Source organism: Dipteris shenzhenensis, chromosome 6, assembly GCF_047967505.1.
Source record: "Dipteris shenzhenensis isolate YYH24624 ecotype China chromosome 6, Dip_SZ_1.0, whole genome shotgun sequence".
Classification (NCBI taxonomy): domain Eukaryota; kingdom Viridiplantae; phylum Streptophyta; class Polypodiopsida; order Gleicheniales; family Dipteridaceae; genus Dipteris; species Dipteris shenzhenensis.
The window spans coordinates 44,137,827-44,154,663 of NC_141601.1; the positions used below are offsets into that span (position 1 = coordinate 44,137,827).

General features: G+C 41.3%; 1 protein-coding gene across 1 annotated transcript in view; it reads right to left on the reverse strand.

Annotated features, from left to right (window-relative positions):
* Nucleotides 1-6,354: 6,354 nt before the first annotated feature.
* Nucleotides 6,355-16,837, reverse strand: part of LOC147901213 (Gut esterase (DUF1350)) — a 72,511-nt gene continuing 62,028 nt past the window's right edge. Inside the window, exon 10 of the mRNA XM_087375813.1 lies at nucleotides 6,355-6,803. Coding sequence (XP_087231939.1) covers nucleotides 6,582-6,803 — 222 coding nt within the window. The 3' untranslated portion in view covers nucleotides 6,355-6,581. The remainder of the gene's footprint in view (nucleotides 6,804-16,837) is intronic.

Sequence of the window (16,837 nt, forward strand, 5' to 3'; positions counted from 1 at the left end):
TTCCACAATATGTTTCAACTAGCTTGCTAGCTTTTTGGCTGGTTTCTCTAGCAGATTTTCCAGATTATCTCTATTAACCTCATAACATTCTCTAATGTGTGCATAAGATCTACATCTTAGGTTTACATGCTGCTCATTTTCTAACTCCCTTGTGGGGTAGATTTTGCAATTTGTTTCCTCTCTGGGGATCCTGGGTCTTGCCCACCTACCCCTATCTACCTCAAGATTATGTGAACTAGTTTTGATTTTATAGATTAGATGCCTTTTAAATATTGATATGTCTCCCCGAGGTATTTTTGCATTCCATAGCTATGCTTACATATGAAGCTAATCATTATATGGTGCTGAACACTAGTATGTGCACAATCAAATGTGTAATATATGTTTCAAGGTTATGATAAGAAGGATACTTGATGATGCTAGGTATTGGGGCTCCATTACTAGGATCCTCGAAAAGACTATATTCGTGGAATGGTAAACAAATGTACATGATGAATATCTATATTATGGCAAGAAATTACTCAATGTCATCGGACACAAGAAATACACACTTGTGGGGAATGCACATTCTCCTATGGACAAAGGATTTTGGATATGGTATTGGAAGATTCAGAATAAGTTCATAAAGCACATACATAATGGGTAGACTCTACTGACAGACAAGCATGAGCATGCTAATATTGTGCCTCATGAGGTTTATTTTTAGTTTTATATGTGAGCACAAAATGATTGGTAATGCTTGGTGGTCGATGGTTGGCATTCCACAAAAATGTATCGACTCCTTCTCCCCAAAACCAATAAAAGGGATTCCATAATAAAAAATACAATCAAGTGTAGCCTTCTTTCTCGAGGACACTATTTGCTAGATATTACTCCTGATATTGAAGCGCTTTATGACACAAAGCCCAAGAAAGTATGACTTGGACAGTCTAGGAGCAAAGACGTTGGATGGATGGCTAGCTCATAGATTGTATCAATGCCATGTGCTGGAGCAGGTCTATGGTGCTACACTGCCATAAAACATAGGAGGGATTGATGTTTACCATCTTGGTTATTGAAAACAATTGTTGAGTCCTCTCTAAAGGGAAGGGGTTGCGAAAATTCTCATAGCGGTTCTCCCATGCCTTCCGAAAGAGGGGCACTACATCCATGACAACCATCCAATTTGAACTTAAGCAAAGATCCTCGTACCCGTGATGATTTTTTGTATTTCAATTGTACTCTCTTGCAAGACTTGCTATGTATGGAGAATTGAAATCCTACATTTTTCTTCATGGGAAAGATGAGAATGAAAATTTTATGCAATTCGGATTTGATGTTGATGATAAGCCCTCCTTATAGTAGACTTATTGCTTGAATAGATATGCTACAATATTGTGAATTGATCTTCCATGGAAAGAGGAAATTGGAGTAGCATGGGCATTCACCATTTTCCACTCATGTACCTTGCAACTCACATGTTGGCTTGTGCAAAATTAGCTTCAAGAGAACTCAACATGTTCCTCCACAAGTGAGGTAATAGGTTGTAAGGCGACTATATACACACTTGAGTTTGGCTCGATTGAAACATCCCATAGTTTTTTCTACACATATAAAACTTGCTTTTATGAGTTTACAGTGAATTGAGACATGTGGTGGGATGTGTCTCCTTTTATATATGGCTTATGAGATATGTTGTTCAAAAGGTTGTGACTATGATTTGGAAAGTTGCTTACTCCTTTTTGGTTATACAATGGACTTAGTCCTTTACCCCCATTTGGTACTTACAATGGTCTTAGTCCTTTACCCCCATTTAGTACTTGCAACTTGATACTTCTTCAAGTTACCTAAATGAGTACACAAAGCAGGTTGCAACTCATTTTACACCCCTCATGTTGTGTCAGCAATATACATTACACATGAGCGCTTTCTAGGAATGGATAGTTACCATATTGACTGGGAAATCGACAGTGGCCATGTTTTACTCCATAATTTCTTTAGAGTTTTAATGATCAATATAAGACTATTATTCTTTGGCATTATTATGATTCAGTTTAGATATACCTGATAAGCTCTTAAAGGCATTAGATAAAGATAATCATTTTTTCAAGGTCTCTATCAACCATCGTTGCTTAGCTTCCTTTGCTCCCCCTTCTTGATGTTAGGGCTATACAAGCAGGGGGAGGGCTCAATGTTCCTTTACACCTATCCGGCCCTCCTCCTTGAAGCCCTTTGCTATGAGCCTTCTTTTGCTCTACTCTCCTTGCCTACTGCAAAGTAGAGCTATTCTCTACCCTCTTCTCCATCTTAAGCAGTGATACCTTAAATAACCAAATGTTTAACTATGCAACCAACCTTTAGCCTACATAGCTAGCTATTCACCATCCCCCTATGCTCAGCTACACAACTTGCTAATAGCCAAAAACAACTAGTGATTTTTGCCAATCCCCATGCTTATTTGAATAGCTTGCTATAGCCATCTATCCTATGCTCTGCTAAATAGCCACCTTTAGCTTGTTTTAGCTGGGTCTTTGCTAGCCTCTATGCTCAGCTACTAGTAAGCCACCATGAAGCCATATATAGTAAGCCATAAGTTAGCCCTCATACACACTTAAGATTTTAGTCATAGCCAATATTTTTGCAAAATTTTGATCAATCCTTATGGCCTTGTGGCAATTGTGCTTCCAATTGAAATCAAGCCAAAGAGACCAAACCACTTATTTAGCTATCCGCGTCGTCTTACTCAACCAACTCCTAACTTGCATCAGGACATAAACTGTGAATGTTTGCGAACTCACTAAGCTGACCTCTCTCTCTTCGAGTACTAAAATTACGATGGAATAGAACATGGACAAAATGTAATGTTGTTAGAGAGCTTCACATCATGAAACCCATACTATAAGGTAAAAACCATTTTATAAGTCAAACTCTATTTGGCTCTTCAATTTATGCAAATCAATAAAAAAATAAGTGGCATTTTATTGCATTTTGTTGCTCGCCATAATTTATACATAGCTATTTTAGGTTTCATCTCATTGAGCTAGAATCTTGAATTTGTATGTGTGTGTGTAGATTTTGACTTGAATTGTGACATTTATTGTGTGTGTAGGTTTTGACTTGTATTGTATCACATTTTATATCAAACAATTTTGTGTAGTCTAACATTATACAAGGATGTTTAACAAATGCCTGCACATACATTTTTTGGAGAGCTTATAAGGTTGACATTACGTAAAAGTGAGGCATAATATTATTATTTTGTTTTAACAAAAGAAGAAGAAACTACCACTTTACCTACAAACTTCCACATACGTTGATAATAAAGATTTGGAGAGGGGGTGAAGGAGATGAATTACAAAACAACCCGACAACCCTATGCTATAAAATCCGTGAACAGTAGCTCCAAGCAACACAAAGAGGAGCATGTAGTTCAAGTGAATTTGGGAAGCAATGTTCGTCAACACATTGGTATTTGATGATGCTTTTCCCTTGCCTTGAATTTACAAAAAATGGTCAACTACTGTGACTTTGATTATCAACTCCAATTATTTGAATTTATCTTGCATGAACTAGATGGTGGCATTTAATACGAGTGGTAGAGTTCGTCTGACTACTGTAGTGGTGAGTTGTTTGAGATACTGAGTTGTAACTCGCCATTTTTCATCAACTGGAGTAGAGCAAGAAGAAAATTCAATGCAATGGTAGTGCCAAATGTCAAGGCACTATTGGGTGGACCAAAAATGGCGCTCTTCAAATTGGCATCAAATTGAGCACCAAAGGTGCATCGGCGTCGCATAATTGGCGAGTAAGTGTGAACGTAACTATTAGCAACTAGAGGTGTGTTTTTTGTTGCATGTGCATTGGCCCTAATTGAACTTATCAGTGGTGATGTTATGTTATACAAGAGTGTCTCCTTGCCTGTGTGACGATACAAGAGTGCATCGCCTAACTCAAAGATAGAGAAATTGACATGTCTTCTTTGCCGCTCTCTGTTGTCATTGTTCACACTTTTACATCTGATAGCCCAGTCTCCTCACACGGTATGTTATGGCTTTTGAGTGTATTGATGGATCTTCGGGCCTGATTTATCCTGTGTAAATAGCACCGATTTATGTTTTACATCATTCTTTCTCCATCATTGTTATTCTAGTTTGCAACGAGATGTGTTTACTTCTTCTTCTACCTATCATAGCTCTTGATCTCGGGCTATATGCACACATAATGATTTTGTTTTGACTTGTTTTACTAGATTGGGGCCCACTCAAATCTTTGTATAAATTCTGCTTTGAATACATTATTTGATTGAATACAATACTATGGTGTTTTTTTGAATACCAATGTGTTTATTGATGGTTGAGCTTGGACACGTGATGATGGGTTGCCTTCTCAAATACACATGTGACCATATAATTATGTTACAATATACAGACTGTGTAAAAGAAGTCAACCAATTAATATTCATAAACCTAGATGGATAAGGTGTGAAGTCCAATCATCCTTTACCCTAGATCTTAGGTACTAGGAACATGAGAGGAAATACTATGCAAATTGAAAAATGGGGATTAGAGCCAAGAGAGTTGCTTCCATTCCATGAGGAGCCACCCAATGCAAAAGTCGACCCATGAATCCAATTCTAGCAACACACACGACATTGTGATTCAAATAAGTTGCAAAATCTTGAATGGGTAGCTCCAATGGGTTTGCCTCTATTGCTTCATGTTTGGTGGGTTGCTACAAGGGGTTTGTTATACCATTATACGTATGACTTAAAATTAATATTTTGAGAGTCAAGTATGAAGAACGAGGATCCCATTCTAGTTGCCAAGGTCTTGAGAGCATGGTTCAAGATGGGAGAAAAAGTGGTTATTTCCATCCTAAACCCATCCTAGACCACTTGGTTTAGGATGGGAGTAATGATGAAAAAAGGATTCTCATCCTAAACCCATGCTCGCTCCATCCATGCGCTAAGGCCCTTAGTATGCACCTCCCATCCCTTTTTGTCTAAGGCTTTATTTATCTTGATAGACCAATTCTCAAAATGGCAGAGTGTTTATGGAATACCTATGAAACATTATCTCACAACTATAACTTAGGTATGATGCACTACCAAATGGCACAATTGTTGTGGTTTCCTTTTTGTGGCTCAATATAATTGGTTGCATCAACCTTTTGTAACCACATTAATGAAAAATTGTATCCTTTAAGAGATGCATCAACCTTTTGTAACCACATTAATGAAAAACCAAGTTGCTTTTGTACAATTCAACACAATATAATTTCAAGTTAGATATCACTTGTACAATAAACCAATCATTATTGAAAGAAATCATGATTGTCATCAAGCCGAGGCTACTAATGACTAAAAATTTACCTTGACATGTGAACAACATTTCTGTGTATATAAACACTTGACTACTATCACACTTACAATTCAATTGACAAAGTCACCTATCTTTAGAATACAACACTCAATGACAAAAATTATGAGACCGGTTTTTACAACCGACATGTGGACATCATTTTTTCTTAAAGAGACTTTATACCTTGTGAGCCGAGGCCAATCTAGAAAAAGATTGCTCGTACGTCCACCAACAAGAATGCCACCCAAAAAACAAAAAGAGAGAAAAGAATGCAACAACACGATGGTTTCCTTCATGATACCCTTTTAGTATAAGCCATATTTATGTTATAGACTGGTCACGAGGATTGCATGGATTTTCAAGGTACAACATTGAGGGTAAATTATAATCCATACCAGCATCTGAGCTTTTTTCAATGTTAGCAAATGAAGTCAACGACTCACAATCAAGTACAAAACTGTTTAAGAAGAAATACGATACAAAAGATAGCCCTAGACTGTACAACGTGCCATGTTACCATCACTAGGATACTTACAAGCAACACAGATTATTATTAAATTCAACAGCATGTAGAACACTGAAGATAAACCTTACCTTGGTTGGAAGAACTTCAATAATTGCTTTCTTATTCACAAATATTCTTACTAGATCTTCAATAAAATCTAGCCATAAATATAACTCCCACATGTAATAATACACTATTGAATGCTAGCTTAACAGAAGGGAGAAAGAAAGAAAGTCTATTAACGTCCACTGGAAAATTCCCTGAACATACATGAAAACCCCTAAAAATATAACGCGCACAGTAAGTGTGAGACATAATACAGTGCTACTTGTAAGGGTAATTTGCACTAGAGGATCAATCAATTACCCCCAAAAAAGTCAAAATCATATATAATTTTTTCCTATAAAATCGAGCCCAAGTTTTTCATATACATACAAGTCAAAATTTGAAATTTGAAATTCGTAGACAGCTCTATATATTCTGATATACTCCAGAATTACTTTGAATCACTTGGTTTCTTATTGCAAGACTTGTATACTCTATTCACAAGATCACACTTTAGACACAAGTCTGGTTTATAATACTGAGCTATACTTAACTCAATATAAATTTACACTAATGTACAAAAAATATGGTGCTCATATGAATAATAATATACAAGAACGAGCATGTGAATGAACTTACAGAACAAAGAATTGATTTTACAAATTAATTTAGAAAGTTTTGGAATGTTAAAGCTACTTAATTGATGCCAGCATCCATGTTGCTACTTCGTCGACAAGCAATTCTATATCTTCTAAAATTTGTTGTCGCAAGCCTTGTGCTGGCAAGTCTGCTCCAAATGTCTGTCCAACATCCCTTGCCACTGAAGCCCAAGGAGTTCCTGCTGCTAAGCTTGCCAGAATTTCACTTCCTCTTGAGACAGCATCTGCCATGGCTGGCGGAACAAGTGGCAATACCTGCAAAATAAAAGCAACATTTTGCAACTGTATGCACAAGTTCAAAAACAGCAGCCAATGCACTTTCATAGATTGCTTGAATGGATCTTTACCATGAAAGAAAAAATTTCCAAAGATTGCAGAATATGTTTGTGGTGGTCCCTTGGTAACCCCTTTGCTGCTCCCAAGCCTACCCCCACCCCCTTCAGTTTCTTGCCCTCTCCACCCCTCTTTGCTCACCCTGCTGCTGTTCAGCCACTCCTACCTCCTCTTGGCCTGCCCTACTCCCAAGTCCCATCCTCATCCTCTACTCTTTACCTTATCATGTCTGTCTATTGGAAACAGTCAATATGGCTACTAGCTCAATTAGGGAGAAGGGGGAAAGAGAGCGTGGTAGAGAATAGGGAGCTGCAGTTAGAGAGGGAGAGGGCACATAAATATTGGAGAAGCAAGAGAGTTGAGTATCCATAGTTTCATCAAGACAAAGACCTTGCAAGAAGAGAAAATAGCAGCCAGTTAGATTGACCATGGGGTGAGAGTTGAGTTTTGCTAATGTACAACACATGAACCAAGCTGTGTTGCCAAGATGCATGGATGCAACTCCAACATGATTACTCATTCGCAAGAGATCTATTTGCATTGGATATGGAGCAGATTGTGGATCAAATCTCTAGGGCAGTTTAGTGTTGGAAAACATTATTCTTTGCTTTGCACACAAGGGCATTGCAAGGTTTCTATAAATGCAACTATAAATAAATGCCAGGACTCTGATTAGCCCAATATTGTAGGGTCTCAAAACACAAAAAATATCATTAATTACTATCAAGACGATTGGCCAAAGAAATCAAGAAGGAAAGTGCATTATATACAATGCAAGAGAGGCAGTGTTCCACTCATGAAGGACATTAATATGCAACATTTGCTTTTAGAATCAACTACTTCCAATTTGTGCATGTGCAAAAATCTTTTAATAAATCCAACACTAATTACAATTTTGTATTGGTTCTTTTTCCATGCAATTCCTTGCTATATGGCTCATAAGCATGTCAAAGGTCATTGCATTTCATAACATACAAATCAAACCCGATAGAGTGCCCTTTGGCCTATTTGTATTTTGAAGCAATTTGGGCCACATTGCACTTGCTTGAGGGCAAGAGATGTTGACCATACCATATTCCTAGAGCCTGGTGGAACACGCTTGAAAGAGGGTGATGTGTGCAAGACAGCCTCACCTAAGGAAAGAAGCCTATATGAATCCAACGTTTTGGATTGGCTAATGCCTTGGCCACCTTTCAAGCATCGATGAATAAGATATTGCAGCCAATGCTATCAAATATGTGCTAGTTTGTCTATATGATATCTTCATTTACATCTACAGTGAGAGGTGCGAGAAATGGACTTGAGATCCGTCTAAGGCCTCCGTGCATCTAGCCCTCAACGTCATGAAGAAACGAGAAGGAGCAAAAGTACTGAGGACCCTAGCAATTCCCATCCAAACGGCTCTCGCATGCTTGCAGTCCTATAGACAATGACGAATCAACTCATCAACAAACGAGCACCTAGGACAAGTGGGCTCTGCCTCAAATCTAGACCTCCACCTATTCACTGCAATCCCTCCATGAATAGAAAGCTAAAAAAATGGAGTGACCTTTCTATTTCTTCGGGATCTCCAAAGCCTGCGCCAGAAGACCCTTTGCAAATCAATGGAAACCTGATAACTTTCCCAGTGAGGGGCTTTGGAAGATCTCCAACCTCTACAGCTGATCTGGAACTTGCTAGTGTTACTGACTGTGTAACCAAAAAAAGAAAGGCTCTTCTCTTAGTGTCCTGCAACAATTCATTCCCACTCTCTAGGGTCCCATTGAAGAAACTTTAAGAGGACTTCTCCAAAGAGCCACAACCTCCAAGCACCCGAAAGAGAGAGACGAGGGCTTGGATCAATATTCCATGTAGAGTCCTTGCCCTCACCCAAAAAGCCTATGATCTTGACAGGCTGAAAAGGCATGCCCAAAGGAATATCCTCTGAAGAAATAACCAGCCTGCCACCTGCCTGTACACAAAAAAGCAAGGAATCCTCGTTTGCTCCCAAAAAAGCTATAACCTGGAGAGGAATGCCTGTCCTCAAGAAAGCCCCCGTCCACACGGAACAAACAACGGGCTTGTCATCTACATCCACCCAATCAAGGGGAAGGACTGCATCAATTTGAAGTATCCTCCCTGCACTTCCTCTGAGGTGACTAATTGTTTGCTGTTGACGAACCTCTGGAAGCCTCTTGAAGGCTTTCCAAGAACCTACAGAGGCGGCAAGGCCTCCCTCCCACTTGGACTACTGCATATAGTGAGACATACCAAGCTGCCTACCATGTTAATCAAGTATACTGTCATTCCACATAATTGGCTGCCTATCAATCTCTTTGACAAAGGAGGGAGGAACTCTTTGAAGGGTACTTCTGAAGCTGGCCCAAGCCTTCAGAATCGCAACCATAAGCAGGGAGGAAGGAGATCTGAGACGGGCTGAGGTGAAGATCCATTTGGTGCTGTCCATCCAATCTCCCCTTGAGGAGGGGCTGCAAGCTTGAATACCGTGAATGAAGAATTTTTTCCAAGGCTCATCCCCAGGCATAAGTCCTCTAACCACAAACTTGCAAAGCAAGGCCCTGCATTGCAAGTCTGGATCTATGATGTTTAGACCCCCTCCTGTGTGCGAAAGATCAAGGTATCCCAAGCTACACTGGCAATAGTGTCTGTAGTGCTATCTAGCCCGCTCCATAAAAAAATCATGATAGGCCTTATGAGCTGAGTGATACAATCTCTCGAATTGCACCAACAAGAGCACACATATCACTATGTGGCCAGCAAAACCTAGTTCACAACCACCACTCTGGATGCAAGGTCCTGTCTAGCTGAACTCCAGAAAAGGAGTTTCCTCCTAATGGTCTCCAACATAGGAGCAAATTGTTGCGAAGAAGAGATACTGGCATCCTAGGTATCTAACTGACACACCCCCATGTGAAATCCAAATCAGCCCCCCAATCTGTAGTGTCATCATCACAGATCCAAAAGCCATCGGACTTGTTCCAATTGATGTGAGCACCTGCTACAATACAAAACAAATCCAAAGCTGTCCTGAAGGAAGTGAGAGTCCAAGGAGAGGCCTCCAAGAAGATAGCAGTGTCATCCGCTCACTCGTAATCCACGAGATCCTCTTCCAATCTGAGTGGAAGTCTGAGCCCAAGAATATTAGCTCAAGACCTAAGAAAAATGCTCATAGCCTCAGCCACAAAGAGGAAAAGAAAAGTGGCAAGAGGGCATCCTTGACGGACTGATCTGAAAATCTGAAACCGTCTCCCCTAACCCCTCCTATGAGCACTTGGTTGTGAGCTGACCTGTATAAGGCTGAGACCCCTCTGAACCATGCATTTGAAAATCCAAAGTGATGAAGGTTGTGAGCTGACCTGTATAAGGCTGAGACCCCTCTGAACCATGCATTTGAAAATCCAAAGTGATGAAGGGTGCCCTCCAAGAAGTCCCAATCTACCCTGTCATAGGATTTTACAAAGTCCAGAAGTAGAATTGCAAGCTTTTGATTGCTCTGCATGGCCCACTCAAAAGCTTCCCAATAGGAGAATATATCATAAAAAATGCTTCTACCATGAACAAACCCTGTTTGCGTATCATGAATAAGATCAGGGAGCAAGGGATGCAGCCGTAGGTAGATTGCTTTCGCCAGGATTTTGTAAGAAGTGCCCAATAGAGTGATGGGTCTCCACTGCAACACTAAATTTTTGCACCTCCCTTTTGGGATTAAATGTGTGAGACCCTCTACAAGTGAGCCAGGCATCTCATCGGAGTCCCATACGCCCTGTAGGTCTGAGGTGATGTGATCCCCAATCATATCCCAAAAGGTCAAGAAAAAGAAGGGTGTAAGCCCATCGGAACCTGGGCATTTACCCTTATGAAGGGCAAGAAGAGCACTCTTGAATTCTAGATTGGTAAAAGGTGCGTCAAGAGAGAGACTCATATCTGTACTCACCAACCTAGGGATACAGTGCCAAATGACCTGTCTGGCATCACCTGCAGCCACACTACCATGATCTGCTGAAAGAAGGGAGGCATAAAAATCTATAACTATGCGCATGATGGCATTTGAATCTGACTGCAAAACTCCTTTTGAGTAAATAAGCTGAGAGACACTCTCTCTACTATGTCTGGGGCCATGAGTAGAGAAGAATTGCTTATTGACTCTACCGCACATCTATATCTAGAAGGACTCTCGTGCATAAAAGGCAAACTCTGCTCTTTGATCCAACAAAATCTGCTAATGAGCTCTATGCTACGGTAAGGCACTCCTGAATCCAAGCATCGTGGCCTCTTCTGCTCTTCCCTTTGCAAAGCTACCAACTGCTGTTGAATCCCAATCTCTCGCATGTCTCCCGGTACTTGCAACTAGATGATAAAAGTCGCTAATATCAGGGAGGGCTGCTGCCATATGTGAAGGGGAGGGCACTCCACCGTGGACATGAGAAACCTAGATCTGCAAAGCTGCCTTTGAGAGGTCCTCCTCTGCGTAAAGGTATCAGGAATCCTAATGATGGTAGACCGTCCTCTCAAATGCGGCTCGAAAACCATCAGAACCACCGGAAAGTGATCCAAAGTGGAAACCCCAGGGGCAATGCAAACTGATCCTCCTCTATCCAAGGTCCAATCATCAACATAAAACCGATCAATCCGTGCATGGATAGGCATGTGCGGCCTCCTGTTTGACCAAGAAAACATGAGTGACTGTGACTGAGTGTAAAAAGCATTGTCAAGCCAAACATCTCTACCACTGAAATTGAAGAGGAAGGCATCCCAAGCTGTCCTCTCCAATGAATGGATGCCACCCTCTCTACCTCCTTTTTCATCTGAGGGTAACTCTACCATGTTGAAGTCCCCTCCTATGACCCATGAATCTGCAATGGGGTCCTAGGAGAGCAACTCCTTCCAAAAAAGTACATGATCTCCTTTGTTATCGGGGGCGTAAAGGTTAAGGAGTCCAACCTTGCGACCCCCAATCAAAAGAAGAACCCACTGGGCTCTAGAGGGTAAGATCACACCATGTCCGACAACCGAGGGGAGAAAAGAATCCAAAACTGAAATAAAAGTACCTCCCCTAGTACCAAAAGGTGTGACCTGAAAGTAGCTTGCCTGACTTTGTACAATCATTGGCATCTAGTTTGTGCTCTGGCAAGAGTAAAACATCAATAGAGCCACCAATAACACTTGGATGAAGCTGATTCCTAATCAGCTGTCTGCGACGATGATGAGGGATGCCACCAAGGCCCTGTATGTTCCAGCTAACAATCCTCATCGGCGGGAGGATGTAAAATGTAACATCTTACCCGACCTAGTGGCGGAAAGAAACCCCTCAACCGGGGAAGACCTCCTGCTCAAAGAGCGAGGGATGGAACCAAGTAGTGGAAAATCAACAGGAGAAAACACCTGCCACCTGAAGAAGAAGAACCCACTGGGCTCTAGAGGGTAAGATCACACCATGTCCGACAACCGAGGGGAGAAAAGAATCCGAAACCGAAATAAAAGTACCTCCTCTAGTACCAAAAGGTGTGACCTGAAAGTAGCTTGCCTGACTTTGTACAATCATTGGCATCCAATTTGTGCTCTGGCAAGAGTAAAACATCAATAGAGCCACCAGTAACACTTGGATGAAGCTGATTCCTAATCAGTTGTTTGCGGCGATGATGAGGGACGCCCCCAAGGCCCTGTATGTTCCAGCTAACAATCCTCATCGGCGGGAGGATGTACAATGAAACATCTTACCGACCTAGTGGCGGAAAGAAACCCCTCAACCGGGGAAGACCTCTTGCTCAAAGAGCGAGGGATGGAACCAAGCGACGAAAAATCAATAGGAGAAAACACCTTGCCACTTGAAGAAGAAGACACCCTGTCAACAGGAATCCTAATCATTGTCTCACCAAAAGTAGAGGGCACAAAGTCCTCCTTGGAGAAATTTGCGAGGGCTAAAAAGGAGTTCCTCTGAATCATACATGACACAGGGGTGCGGAGGATCCCTTTAGAGGGAAGTGGATCAACGGGGTACCCAACCCCCTTTCCTCTATCCAAGAGGGGAGCTGAAGATTGCTCATGAGAACCCTATGTCTGAAAAGCTGCAGCAGCCCCTCCAACCAGAGAATGTGCATGGTTAGGGAGAGGGGCTACCATTGTGACGGGGAGAGGGGCAACCAATGCATCCGGGTCAGAAGCTGCAACCGGGGCTGCAACTGAGGCTAACGTGTCTTGGACTGCGTGAGGTGCAACACTAGGAACAACCAGAATGGGAGACTAAGAAGGTGGAGTTGAGGATGGTAGCCTCCTAAACTGACGGTGGAGGCTGTGTACGAACCGGAACCCAACCAAGTGCTGCAGGTGCTACATATCGCTCAAGCTCAAATATATCTTTGCTTTTGTTATTAAAGTATGAATCACAATAAGTGTGTCGGAAGCTCTTCTTCCCTTAATAGATTTCCTGAGTGCATTCTCAATTGTCGACGGTTTTTCTATCACTTGACCTTCTTCGATAGGTTCATAAAACCATTTAGGTTTTTGCTCCTGCATAAGAAAAGTCAAACGATGTAACTCCACACTCTACTTACGGAGTGTAATTTAAAAGTGGGAACTAAGATGGGGTAAGAATGTAAAATGCACTATGTGCATATAGTGAACACAATTGATAAACCAAATGCATCTTTCTTCTCCTTCACTTGCTCAATGGCAAGATATAATGACATAGCTTATTGTGAAGTATAATCGATACTTTCTCTATCAAAGATTATATCCCAAGTAATAATATCTTTCTCGCTTCATGGTTCTAAATCTTGAAGACCTTGTGACCATCATTGTAGCCAATCAATATCCCTTTATTTCATTATGATGACCTTTCTTTCCTCAAGATGTGTACATAAGCCGTACAACTGCATAATAATGTTAAACATTACACTTGTAAATACCTCTTCGGGAGTTTTATTTAGGAAAGCCTAGGTTAGACTCCGATTATGGAGGTGTGTAGCTGTGTTTGTTGCTTGAGCTCATAGATAGATAGGTATATTTCCAGCTTTAAGCATACTAGTTTTCTCTCCTAATATATAGTTCATGCGCTTAACAATACTGTTTAACTCGAGAGTATGAGAAGTAATGCATTGTCTAATTCCTTTCTCTTTCTAGAATTCAATGAATTTTGTTGAGTTACATTCTCCCCCTTTATATGACCTAAGAGCCTTAACACATTTGCCAGTTGGTTGGTTTTCGACTATGGCAATCTTTGAAGTTTACAGGCTTTTTTCAGCATTTCAGTTCACCTCGGGGCTCGTGCCAGTTGTACGGACAGTTTTTGGCTGCATTTATTATTCTGCTGTTATTGCATTTGCTGCCCACTTTCATTGGCAGATACATCAGCTTGATAGTAAGACAGCTTTCCTTCATGGGCATTTGCAGGAAGAGGTCTATGTTTCCCAACGTCCTGGATTTCAGGTTGAAGGTTCTGAAAGCAAGGTATGCCGCTTGAAAAAGGCCCTCTATGGATTGAAGCAGGCACCTCGGGCTTGGTATTCGAGGATTCATACTCATTTGCTCACACTTGGCTTTAAGAACAGCCCTACAGAGGCTACCCTTTACATCCGCAAGCGTGGGACAGATTTGCTGATTTTAGTCCTTTATGTGGATGATATGCTTGTGACTGGGACACATGCTCAGCAAATTGCAGATTTTAAACTTGATTTGCAGCAGACATTTGCTATGTCTGATCTTGGTCTTTTGCATTACTATCTAGGCATCCAATTTGAGGGGGGTGTTTTGATGTCACAATCCAAGTACATTGGGCAGCTTTTGCAGCCTTTTCAGTTTGAGCAGTTGGTTGTTTGATTTACCTATGCCATACGAGACCTGATCTACAGTATGTTGTCTCACAGTTGAGTAGATATACGCACAGCCCATCTATTCACCATTGGCATGCCGTGAAGCATGATTTCAGATATCCCAAAGGCACTCAGCATTTAGGCCTTCTTTATGGGGCTGATACTTCACTTGTCATGCATGGATTCATTGAAAGTGATTGTGCTGGTTGTTCGGGCACTCGTGTGTCACACAGTGGCAACTATTTTATGCTTGGTACTTCATGTGTTTCTGAGTACAGTTGCTACTTCTAGCTGTGAAGCTGAATACGAAGCAGCTTTTACAGCTACAGTGGAGTGTGTTTGGCTTTAGAAGCTACTTGCACATCTTTGTGCATGGCACATGCCAGACTGCTCCTACAGTCATCTTCACTGATAGTCAGAGTGCTTTCGCAGTTGCACGGAATCTAATTTTCCATGCTCGCATAAAGCATATTGAGGTTCACTATCACTATGTCAGAGAGTGATTATCAGCAGGTGATATTGAGTTGTCTTATGTTCCCACTGAAGACAACTTGGCAGATCTTTTTACGAAGGCTCTACCTCGACCAAGTTTGAGGCTTTTCGGCAAGCTTTAAACTTAGTACCTTTTGTAACTTGATCTGTTGTACTCTGTACAGTCATAGGTTGCTATATCCCTACGAGACGAACATGTGCAACCATGACATTAGATATTAAGGTATCCTGAGCCATGTCTATGGGCTATCCATAGATGCCACTTATTCCTTGGTATGTGCCTTGTAGGCCTAGTTCTAGTCAGTTAGGACTATTGGTACAATTAGTTCATGTACCATCTAGGTCAGTTAGGACACTTAGTCCAGTTAGGGAAGTTAGCCCTAGGGTTTTGTTATGTTGGCTCTTCCTTGAGCCTCCTCAGTTGTACTTGCAATAGTTTCAATACAGCAGCTCGTTTTTGGCCTTCTATCACTCTTTTTCTGAGTTTCCATTGCCTACCACACCCAACAATAAGGTCAACTAGGTCATACGCGAGGACTTTCTACAACTACATGCATTCAGGACCTCGTTGGCATCGAGTGAGCTCCTAGTGAAGCTCAACTTCTACAAAGATCATTGGTTACTCTCTTCAGATATAGCTTCGGACTGCTCTCCCAATTCCTTTCTTATCTAGATTAGAGATGCCTAGCCGCCTTCATCCATGAAGCAGCTAGGCATCGAGAGCGCTTACCCAGATTACAGAGATAGGGATGGGTCACACAGGCAGACTCATCTCAGAGCATGATCATAGACTTCTTCCAGAGAGATCACACGCACCACCATTCCATGGGTAGTCGACGAGATAGAGATCCAGCGCCAGCGACACGGCACACCCGATAGAGGACAGATGCACAGATCATGCTTGGAGACATCCCTTCCATATTTAGGACCGGGGCACGACCTATAAGAGTTATCGTGGCCCTTGTCAGATGTAGTGCTACCGCCAGGAGGCCACGCTGGACCACACCCATAGATAACTTCCAGCGTTCTATCTATAATCTTATACCACCACAGTCCCACCAGCCACTGGGTCCCTCACAAGTTCCTTTCTAGGGACCTCTAGTATTTGCTGTACCAAACCACACTTGACATTAGATTTAATGTGATATAATGATGATGATGATGATGATGACATTGATGTTATCACTATGTAGTACTGATGTTTTTATGACAATGTAGCATGTAGCATCGGTGATGATGCTCGTTTTAGTAGCTCCACCCCTTCAGCTTGTTGTATCAGATTTCTCACAATCTCATAAACCCATCGGTCTTCCGAAGACTTTAATAATCTTTCTTTCTTTCGTTCTTTCTATCCCCAATTGTGATGGAGTGGGGGATAATTCAATAAAATGAATCATTCCAAGAGGAGGATCCTCTAGATGATAAAGATGGTTAGAACACACAAAGAGGCTAAGGATGTTGACATAGTGCTTGGCTCTCATAAAATGCACAGATTTGACTTCTGTCACGATTTTGTATCACTCTTCAAAGCTTTAGATACCTATTTATGTGTTCAGTTTAAGCTTTGCCATACTACAATGTGGAATATTTCAAACTTCATCCTTTTCTATCGTTATTAGTATTTGAGCTTTGTATAACATGCAACGTCATGTGATT